Here is an 11370-nt window from a genome sequence, read left to right as displayed (position 1 = left end):
CCCACCCTGCTAGCAGCACCCAACTACCATAGAACCTGTTTGGACTACGTATTGTTTTTTCTTCTCCTTCCATAATGAAGAGGCAGAGCACCTGCAGTTTATCTTTAAAAAAAAAGTAATTTGCTGAGCCTTCCTCGGCGTTAGGTAGGACAAATAATATGACTATTCTTTCTTCGGCCTTAAGCTCCCGAGTAGAGCAAGTTTTATTTACGTTAAGTCACGACCGCCTTGCAGGAATTTGCCCGATAGTAAATGTCGCTCGAGAAACAAATTGCAAAACTGTAGAAATGTTGAATATTCAGAAAGAAGCAGTCCATTCCACAAAGTGCTAGTCCTATAGAAAACATTGTGATACCAGAAATATTCAAGCTATTAAACCCGTGTACGTTTGTCATCTCAGCAAGGTAGATGTCTCTGTCAACACGGTACTGCAACGCATGGTGCTAGTGCCGGTGCTGCTGCCGCTACTGCTGCCGGTCACAGCGACAGATTCAGATAGAACGCCATCAACTGGTGGCATAAACGTCGCGACCGGCATCTTCGGTGGGAGCCTCGGCAGCGGCGCCTCGATCCGCAGCACGTTAATTGCCTGCCTGATGGACGGCCTCAGTGAGCGGTCAGGGTGCGCGCACCAGAGCGCCGTGACCATCACGCGCTCCATCTCCTTGCTGTCAAATTCGCTGTTGAGCCGCACGTCGGCTGCGTCAAGGATCCTTCCGCGGCCGTAAAATTCCCAGACCCACTGCACCAGGTGCACCGTGGTGGATTCTTCTCTCTCGTGAACGATCACGATTGGCCGCCGGCCGGACACAATTTCGAGGACAACTACGCCGAAGCTGTAGACGTCGGACTCGGTGCTGGCACTGCCTGTGATCATGCACTCTGGGTCCATGTACCCCATCGTGCCAGCGAGCACCGTGGTGTGTGACCTCCGGCCGTGGTCGACAAGCCTTGCCAGCCCGAAGTCGCCGAGCTTGGCGTTGAAGGAGGCGTCAAGCATAACGTTGCTTGGCTTGATATCGCGGTGCAGAACGCACTGCTCCCAGTCCTGATGTAGGTACAGAAGTGCAGAACCGATTCCGAGCACGATATCATGCCTAAACACAGTACTTATCACTGTAAATTGAAGCAAGGGACGATGACAGATCAGGTAAAAAACAGAGCACGAGAGTAATCTAGTACCTGAGCGGCCATGACAGTATGTTGTTATGGTTGTGGATATGAGTGTCAAGGCTCCCTTTGGGCATGAGCTCGTAGACAAGCAAGAGCTCGCCGCCGCCATGGCACCAGCCGATGAGCTGCACGAGATTCCGATGTCTCAGACGGCTTATGATCTTCACCTCGGAAACGTACTCCTTCCTCCCCTGCTTGGAGCTCTTTGACACCTTTTTTATGGCGACGTGAAGGTTCATATCCTTCAAGTACCCGTGGTAGACCGACCCGAAGCCTCCTTCGCCGAGCTTCTCCCCGTCGGAGAAGAAGCTGGTGGCGACTGCCAGGTCATTGTAGCGGAATCTCCTGGGCCCTGTCCCGTTCTTGAACTCTTCTTCCAACGGCTCGTCCTCAAACACATCTAGTTCACGCTCTCTTGCCTTTTGCCTGCGGCGGCGCAGCAGGAACCATACTGAGAGGCCGACGCAGATGATGAAGGTCACGGAACCGATTGAGACGCCGGCCACCAGCGCCACCGGCCGGCCTGGGGGAGGCGGTGGAGTAGACGGTGGCAGCAGATTCGTAGCGGGCGGCGGCTGTGCAATTGCCGGCGGAATGGTGATGCTGATTTCTTCCCCGACGCTGTACGCAAGGTAGCAGCTGTAGCCCTTGGCGGACCCGTAGGTATAGTTTGGGAGTGTGCTTGACAGGTCCGCGACGAAATTTGTGAGGCACCTGGTGCACTCGCTGGCGTTGAGGTCCCTCGTGCACTGCGCCATCGCGTACACCTGCTGCGAGTTGCTCTGCGAGTCCATGTACCCCTCGCTCCCGTTCGCCAGCCGCAGCGATGAGACGGCAGCCTCCATGGCGAGCCGGGTCATCAACTTCCACCTCGTGCTGTTCAAGCTGGCCATGTCAGCGACGAAGGAGTCCACGTCCCGCACGTAGAACGCGACATCGATGTCGGCGACGGAGAGGAATGACTCGTTCGAGTACCGGAGAAGGCATGCCTCGTCGTATAGGGCCTTCATCTCCCGGCCGAACGGGCACGCCTGCTGCACCCCGGCGGCCGCGGCCCTGACGCAGTCCCCGCACGCGGTCCAGTTACGATCGGCGTAGCACATGGCAAGGCCGAAGACCGAGTCGGGCGCCTCGCCGGCCATGCCATCGTCGAAGCCGCGGTTAGCGATGGCACCCGCCTGGAGTTCGCCCACGAGCCTGAATAGGTTCACCTGGTAAGGGCTGCCGGTAGTGTAGTTTCCCGTGGTCGAGCAGTATGGCTCATACGCCGTGTAGTGCTGGCCGGCTACCAGTACTGCGGCTCCGGCGAACCACAAGACGACGGTGACGATGAGGATGACGAAGCGCCGCAGGGCCATCGCGAATGGCCAAGACGCGTGGTTGGTTAGGTGGCACAGGTATGTCTTAGCCTGGCCTCTAGTCAAGCTGAACGCCAATGGTGATGGCTACAACTTTAGAACCTTGACTATGGTGTTTACCTTGTGACATTGCGTAACGTTTTTAGTTGTACTCCTGTGGAACGTGTCAACAGAACCAGCCAGAACGTACATGTGCCCACTGAATTGGTCAGGGCCGACCTTTGGAGGAGGGTTGATTTGTTAGTTAGTTAGTGGAGTAAGTTATGTGTGAATAGTACTCCTTTCCGTCACAAATAAATGCTAATTTAGATTCGTGTATCCTGTGTTCCCATGAGGACCTCCTCTCTTGTATCCAGTGGCGAAGCTAGAACGGAGATGGGTTTGGTGCCACTATCTCTTAGGTCCTAGTGCACATGGCTCAAAGGGGTAAGATAGGTTGCAAATTAATTAAGGGGGAAAAATTTGGATACTAGTGCTAGGGCACCACCCTAGCCCAACGTGGCTTCGCCCCTACTTGTATCTCTCCCCTCTATTTGTGGTACACTTCAATTTATTTTTTACATTTGTACACTGTGATGCATCCTAACATGTATATTTAGAAAATTTTCTATAATTTTTAAAGTACAAAAGTGTAGCGAGTACAAATATAGGTGTTCCACGTGAATCTCAAAGCTCAAAATAGAGGGAGAGATATAGGGGAAGAGGTCATCTTGGGAGGACGAGAGCATTTCCGAAGTTCAAGTGACAGAGGCAGCAAAAGAGAGGTAGAAAAAGGGTTGAGTGATTCGACTCCAACAAATGGCAGCTCGGAGTCAATGCATGAGAGGGACACGGACCTCACAATGTGTATACGACTATACGAGGCGTTGTTAAGGCGTTGTCTTCCAACGGGTTTGAGTTGTTCAACCCTGTGTATTCGTCTTCTCTCTCCAACTGCAGCACGGCAACCTATCACTTACTTTTAATCGGCCAACCACAAGCTTCAAAGAAGAAACTTAGCATAGGCGGACAAAGTACCCGGCACCTAGGGTTTTCCATTCTCAGGAGTTTGTTTGGCGATGGTGTCCTGTTTTTTTCCATCAATCCATTCTCTTTCCTCCTCGTTCCTGATCTGATCTCTCCTTACGATTGGATCCAAGTACAAGTCTCATATCTCCCTTGCGTCCATGTCTAATCCTTTTTTTTGTGGGCACATGTCTAATCCTATTGTGTGCAGTCTTTAAACCTAAATTTACTAGCCCTAGTTTCTTGACGCCGATGAGTTTCTCTCCTGTTTCTTGCCTACATGTGACCATGCAGGAGTTGTCTTGGGATCATGGAGAAAGTGGAAGGTATGATGAAGGAAATACAACTCTCGGTAGCGGAAGGGAAGAGCGTGCGAATCGGATCTGGGGAGTCAGGGCGATCAGGATCAAATCTGATCCAGGCCTCCGGGAAGTTGATGTCAGAGAAGCTGGCGCATGCGGATGCATTGGTGCAGGCACTAGGAAGGGTATCGTGGGGAATCAACTGCAAAGAACTGGGTTATAATAGATTTCTATTCACATTTCATCAAGCTTCAGGGAAGAGGAAGGCCCTAGAGGAGGGTCCATGGATGCTATCAAAGGAATTGGTTGTAGTAGCTGACATTGATGAGAAAAAAGCCCTAGATGAGATATGTTTCTCTTTCATTCCGATCTGGATCAGGGTTACAAAACTTCCCTTGGGTATGATGAACAAGGCTACGAGTGAAGCAATAGGTAATGAGATCGGCAAATTCATGGAAGTGGATATGGACGATGGTGAGATGGCTGTTGGAAGATTCCTGCGGGTGAAGTTACGTCTTGACTTCCGTAAACCCCTAATGCATGGTGTCACGGTGTTCGCGTGGGAGAGGAAAAGGAGAGGTGGTGCCCTCTGATCTATGAATATCTGCTAGGTTTTTGTTACGTATGTGGCATCATTGGGTATACTAACAAGATATGCAAGATCAAACTGGACAAGGGGGCAGCACAACAATTTGACAAATCTCTGAGGTTTATACTCCCAAAATGGAAAGTGGTGGTAGACTGTTGGATACACGTTGTGGCTTTTCTTTGAGAGGAGGAAGCTTGAGCAATCATGGTAGCTTTGGAGGATCGGGTGGCATGTGGATTTCTCATCGCTCTAGCAATGAAGCACCATCCTGAGGAAAAGCCTAGACAATGAGTAGCATGGAAAGGGACAAAGCAAGCTCTATTTCTGGAGCATAGGGAGCTGTCCCCTGGTCATAAGAAGGATGAAGAAAGGGAAAAATCTGATGCAAATGCTAGTGAACTCAATGCTGCTGTGAAGGTGGATATTCTACTTGAAAATGGGAAAGAAACTGATGCAAATGCTGGGAACACCGCTGATGCCATGTTAGTGGAAAAGGAGAAGGATGCCCATTTGAATAGTGGCATGCATAGCATGCACGTGGATAGTGATACTTTGGCAAAGAAAACAAGGATAGCAAGATGAAGGGGAACAAGAAACGAACCTTTGAGAGGGTGGCTTGTACGCTTGATAAAAAGACAAAAACCATGCAACATATCCCTAAACATTGCAGACAAAAAGAGATACCTTGATGAGGAAGAAGGTGGTTCGGATTTGATAGATATGAAGAAGGCAAGGACTAATGAGGAAGGAGGACATTTGGGTGACTCACATCTTGTACCAGGGCTGTGGGGATAGTCCTGCGTGGATCAATGAAGATATATATCTTGGAACTACTGGGGGTTAGGGAACAACCCGGCTATTCATGGCCTTTTGAATCTCCAGAAGGAGGGGGACCCCGACATACTATTTTTGTCCGAAACAAAGATGGACAGAAGCAAGATACAAATCTTTTAGTGGCATCTTGGAATGACAAAGATGATCATAAAAGATTGCAAGGGGAAGAGTGGTGGTCTTGCTTTCTCTGGAAAGAGGTTAATCTGCACCTACGTACAATGGCTCGACTGTACATTGATGCGGATGTGGTGGTACATGATGGATTTGGGTGGTGTTTCACTGGCATTTATGGTGAACCGAGGATAGACTAGAAAGAGTTGACATGGACGGCTCTTAGAACACTGAACGCTCACACTCGTAGGGCATGGCTTTGTGCCGGCGACTTCAATGTGGTGTTGATGAGTTGTGAAAAAGAAGGTGGCAAACCTCGGTCACATATTTGTATGGAATATTTCAAGGAAGCTTTAGAGAATTGCTCTCTGATCAATTTGGTTTTTCAGGGTGACCCTTCACATGGAGGAATAACATCCATATTTGTGACAATTATATTCAGAAATGACTAGACCGTGTGGCAGCTAACAATGAATGGAAAGCCCAATTCCTAGGTTTTAAGGTAATCAATGGAGAATGCTGACATTCGGACCATAGACCAATCATTGTGTCCATGGATGAGGAAGAGATCAGGTCGAGTGGACGGGGTGCACCATCCTTTCGCTTTGAGGCTGGCTGGGTTCAAGAAGAAAATTGTGACATCATGGAAACTGAAAATGTATGGGAGCTGACAATGAATGCTAAATACGGCAAAGTGGATGATGCAGTCCGGGAAGTAGCAGCCAAGCTGTGGGATTAGGGCAAGAATATTTTGGGTGACCTTGAAAAGAGAATAAAGCGAGACAGAAAGGCACTAGAGGAATGTCGCAAGAAAGTATGAATGCTCAATCTGTTGCTCGTGAGGAAATTCTCAAGTATAAACTTGAAAAGCTGGAAGAACAAAGGGAGTTGTACTGGCGCCAGAGAGCTCATGTACAGTGGCTAGAGAAAGGAGATCAAAACACAAAATTCTTCCAAGAGTACGCATCTGAGAGGAAAAAAAGGAACAAAATAAAAAAATCTGTTGAAGGAGGACAAAAGCGTGGTGACGGAGGCGGTGGAGATGCATCTTTTGATCACTAACTATAAAAAATTTCTATTTGAATCCCATGCAGGTGCTCTATGTGAAGAATTGCTCCAGCATGTGAATCATACCGTCTGGCATGATATCAATATGCTGTTAAAAGAGTTTATCAATGAAGAAATCAAGCAATCCTTGTTTCCAAAAAGCATTTTCTGAATGATATGCCGGCCCTGTTTTATAAACAATAATGGGATCAATGAAGAAATCAAGCAATCCTTGTTTCCAAAAAGCATTTTCTGAATGATATGCCGGCCCTGTTTTATAAACAATAATGGGATATTGTGGGTGATGATGTTACTAGGGAAGTAAAGAATTTTCTAAATGGAGGGGAAATGCCAAAGGGCTGGGACAATATAGTGGTGGTCTTGATTCCAAAAGTGCTAAATCCTGAGAAAATAAAAGATTTGAGTCCGATCAGCCTTTGCAATGTGGTTTACAAAATTGCTTCAAAGGTACTATCAAACAGACTGAACATCATTCTACCAGAAATTATTGCCTTAAACCAAAGTGCATTTGTACCTGGTTGCTGAATCACAGATAATGTTTTGTTAGTTTATGAGCTAACTCATTAAATGCAGAATAAAAGAAGCGGTGCGGATGGCTATGTTGGTATGAAGTTTGATATGAGCAAACCCTATGACCGGGTAGAGTGGAGTTTTCTCAAGAAAATGATGCAAAAGACAGGTTTTGAGGACAGCTGGATAGATATCATTAAAGTACAATGAGAGTATGGATCCCGCTGAGTTTTTCCAAATCTACATCACGGCAATCCAAGAAGCTGGCAGGGATGATAAGTTAATGGCAAATTACTTCCCCACATCGCTTGAAGGGGCAGCTAGAACCTGGCTGACCAACCTATCACTAGGGATGACAATCAACTCAGGGGGGTAGCTCTGCGACGTATTTCGAGCTAACTTCCAAGGTACATTGTATCTAGATGCTCACATCACACAAGTTTGTTATTGGTATAGGCTGATTTCCATGTAAGAAAACTTTATTAGTTTTATTTAAACTGGTTGCAATTGCAAGTCCAAAAAGCTTAGGTGAGATTTAGCTATTTCCATCATGCTCTCACCTGGTTGCACTCAAGAAAAGATGGCCATAAACCACAGAACTGATTTCCTTTGTATAGCTCGTTTCTTGTAGCTCATACACGTATACTAATTGCTCAAATATTGTTATACATTCATACTGCTTAAAGTTATTACCTGGCTCGTGAGTCAAATGAGCTAGCTCGAGTTGCTAACGAGCTGAGCCGAGCTGACTTTTTGGCTCGTTTAGATAACGAGCTGGCTCGGCTTGGTTCGTTAACTAAACGAGCTGAAACAAACTGAGTTGGCTCGTTATCCAGCCCTACATACAGTACTAGTAGTAGTACAACTGTGGATCCCGGCCGGTGCCAAGCTGAAGCCGGTGGTGATGATAAGACGTTGGCTGGTTGATGAGCCTTTGAGCAGGACCCTGTGCAGCTATAGTAACTAGCCTACCGGAGACGGTTTTTGAATGTTTTGTGGGTTCAACTTACTGTCTAACACATTGGTAGTGACCCTAATCAATTTCAGATGTGACAACTCTCATTAGGCATTGTGCGGCCTTCGAGGACGAACTGGATGCCGAGCTATTTCGCCCATCGCTGAGCTTCATCTGATTTATAGCAGCCCATCTCGGCAGTCAGCCGGACATAAGCTACTGTCTAAAAAAGCAAAGGAATAACACATCCGTCGACCATAACGCATGCCAGTTCGCTATCATGTATTGCAACGCACGACTGATTTTGGATAGAAGATTGACAGACTGGACGCTGTTAGTTATCTCTGCGCACGAGCAGTTGTTTTTTCCGTGATGTCTCCTACTCCCATCTGCTCTTCACAGATATTTGTTTCTGTCATTATTTTCTCAGTTTCTGTGGAACATGACAAATAAATTGAACGAACGCGATGTCGGTATGGATGACAGGATGAATGAAAACAAAGGAGCTTGCTACCTGCCTTCTTGGATGAAGATGGAATAGCATACTTATGGAAAAGCATTACACGCGCATATGATGGTCGGTGGGCTATTCGTTTGTAACTACTGCTGTGCTCTACTGGTGGGCGGTGGCTGAGAGAGAATCTAGAAGAAAGAGGGTATTACTGCTGTTCAGTGTGTGTAGCTGCGTTGATGCTGTCTGCTTGTCGTGAGAGATAGTGAGAGTATTGGAGGTGTTGCTGGTTGTAGCGACTAGCAAGTTCATCGGCGATGAGGCGGCCCAATCAGCATAGAATCTCTTCCCTTCTTTACTTACGTTTCTAGACTATTGACGTTTACTCCCTCCAGAGAAATTTTGCTGAACCTTCCTCGGCGTTAGGTAGGACAAATAATATGACTATTCTTTCTTCGGCCCTAAGCTCCCGAGTAGAGCAAGTTTTATTTACGTTAAGTCACGACCGTCTTGCAGGAATTTGCCCGGTAGTAAATGTCGCTCGAAAAACAAATTGCAAAACTGTAGAAATGTTGAATATTCAGAAAGAAGCAGTCCATTCCACAAAGTGCTAGTCCTATAGAAAACGACGCTGCAGTTGTTATCTGTCCTACGGCACAGGAGCCAAGTGCACTGAATGAAATCCTTAAGCTGTTTGGGGACGCAACAGGACTGCACACAAATGTTCAAAAGACTGAGCTTTTTCCTATTAGGTGCAGCGGCATTAATTTACAAGGGATGTTGCAAGGATTGCCTGGTAAAATTATGCGATTCCCGTGCAAAATTGATTACCAACCATTGATCTATAAGGTTGCCGGGAAACTACCCGGTTGGCAAGGAAAGCATCTTACAAGAGCAGGAAGGGTGGAGCTGACAAACTCGGTGCTAACCTGCACCATCACTTATCATGCAACTGTTTTCAAGCTTCCCAAATGGCTCACTAAGGCTATTGATAATATCAGGAAACAATTTATCTGGTGCGGAGATGATGCTGGTGAGGTGAAAGGATGCAATTTGGTGAACTGGTTGGTCATGTGCAGACCAAAGAAGACTGGCGGGGCGGGGATTCTGGACATTGAACGTTTTTGCCGTGCGCTGAGGATGCGGTGGCTTTGGTTCTATTGGAATGACACAGATAGACTTTGGACCAGATTCCAGTTTCAGCTAGATTCGGTCGAGCAGCAGCTATTTGCCGCTTCTACTAACATCTACGTTCAATGTGGAAATAGGGCAAAATTTTGGACTGATAATTGGCTTGGCCATTGTAGTCTAGCTCAACTCGCGCCAAACCTTTTCAGCTTAGCTAAACACAAGAACAGAACCATTTCACAAGAGCTTAAGCTCTCGGTGGATAGCAAATATAAAGCTCATTGTAAACCTCCAGCAGCTGAGAGAGTTCGTCAAAGTTTGGAGCTTGGTTCAGGAGATTATAGACGAGTCAGCTTGATAAGGTTTCCTGGAAATGGACTCCAAGCGGGATCTACACAGCGAAATCTACGTATAACATTCAGTTCAATGGCGCAAGGATACCGTTGTGGAACACATTCTTCTGGAAAGCAAATGCAGAGCCAAAGGTTCGCTTCTTCGCTTGGACGGCAATGCATGGCAGGGTGCTCACTGCGGACATCTTGGGGAGCACCGCCCAGAACATGGTCTTCAGGTCAGAAAATTTCCTTCACCTCGAACTTAGCATCCATCATCCTGGACGTCCTCGAAGTCTTCACCTTCTGAGCAGCATCAAGAGGTTAGTAAAAGACAAGCGTGAGTATATAGAGTACTCAGCAAATATGAAAAAATATAACATGAAGGTTTAAGGCAAGAAAGACTCGACTCAGGTTGACTGCATCTATGCCATCCTAATCTAGGACTCAAAAAGAACTTAACAATTCTATTTACTATGTGTGACGACACCAACATTAAAGGATTAGCTCATCGGATTTCATCCGATTACCAGACTCACCAGATATCCCATATCCGGCTACCGACTCATCGGGATACCACCACCCGACTACCCAAAACCAACCATCTAAGATACCCACTAATCACGAAGCAGTCCAAACCCGCTCTTGACCGTGAGCACGGACGATTGATCAGTTTTATAATATGCAGAGTCTGCAGACTTTACCAATGAGTCGTGATCAACTCTTTTGCCAGTACCCGTCAGTATCTTACACACTTTCGAGGTGTGCGCCGAGAGATTACTACAAGGCCTTTACAAGGTGTCTCTAAATTCGTAAACACCCACTAAGGTTTCACCGCTAACAGGGATTCCATCCACTGCAAAGGCCCCCTCTTATGTCACTCAACCGTCCACTAGTGCGTACAGAATAAGGAGGACATCCAATTAATTGGCCAGGCCGTACCATATAAGCCTTATGGTTGCGCTGCTATGCCAGGTTACATGTCTATGAACCGGTCCTTAAGATCTCAAGTAGATACTCGTACATTACCCAATGCGCACACAATAGCCATACCAACCAAACCAACCTGCCTAGATCCTTATGTTCCATGTTGCTACAAAAGATTACCCAAACTGGTTCATGTTGCAGAGACGATTAGTCAGATCAACATTTAAACTACCCAACTTGATAGCATGACTAACCATTTCTACTCTTGACAATTAAACTACAACACAAGTGACAAGGATAATCATGAAAAGTACTAATAAACCCTAAATATGGGATTCATATTAACAAGCATGCATTTAGAAAGTAAAAGACACACTTTCCTATACTAGGATCATTGTGATCAAGGAAACTTGCCTTCAATAGCGGTTACTCAAACTCTTCAAAAGTCTCATCTTGCAAATTCACGAATTGCTCGTCTCCTATTGCAATCGGGCACACTGAAAATAAACAAGTATAAACATCTAAGAATATTACACTAAACAGAAGCAACGCACTATGAAAAGCCTACCAACAGATAGTACTCGCTGCTACGATCGTGTGAGCGAAAGAATCGTCTAAAACGAAGCT

General features: G+C 46.6%; 1 protein-coding gene across 1 annotated transcript; it reads right to left on the bottom strand.

Annotated features, from left to right (window-relative positions):
- Positions 1-271: 271 nt before the first annotated feature.
- On the bottom strand, positions 272-2648 carry LOC133906717 (L-type lectin-domain containing receptor kinase IX.1-like). The gene is made up of 2 exons (XM_062348692.1): positions 1183-2648; positions 272-1097 (listed from the first exon to the last, which is right to left on the bottom strand). Exons 1-2 carry the CDS (start codon positions 2529-2531, stop codon positions 392-394), a joined length of 2055 nt encoding a protein of 684 aa, XP_062204676.1. The 5' UTR covers positions 2532-2648; the 3' UTR covers positions 272-391.
- Between the last annotated feature and the right edge of the window lie 8722 nt (positions 2649-11370).

This window comes from Phragmites australis, chromosome 23 (genome assembly GCF_958298935.1).
Source record: "Phragmites australis chromosome 23, lpPhrAust1.1, whole genome shotgun sequence".
Lineage (NCBI taxonomy): Eukaryota > Viridiplantae > Streptophyta > Magnoliopsida > Poales > Poaceae > Phragmites > Phragmites australis.
This window is presented reverse-complemented; position numbering and strand designations above follow the sequence as displayed.

Coding starts and splice junctions, on each gene's coding strand:
- LOC133906717 (XM_062348692.1), bottom strand. CDS start 2,531: ATGGCCCTGCGGCGCTTCGTCATCCTCATCGTCACCGTCGTCTTGTGG. Junction 1,098..1,182: donor ATACTGTCATGGCCGCTCAG/GTACTAGATTAC, acceptor TACTGTGTTTAG/GCATGATATCGTGCTCGGAA.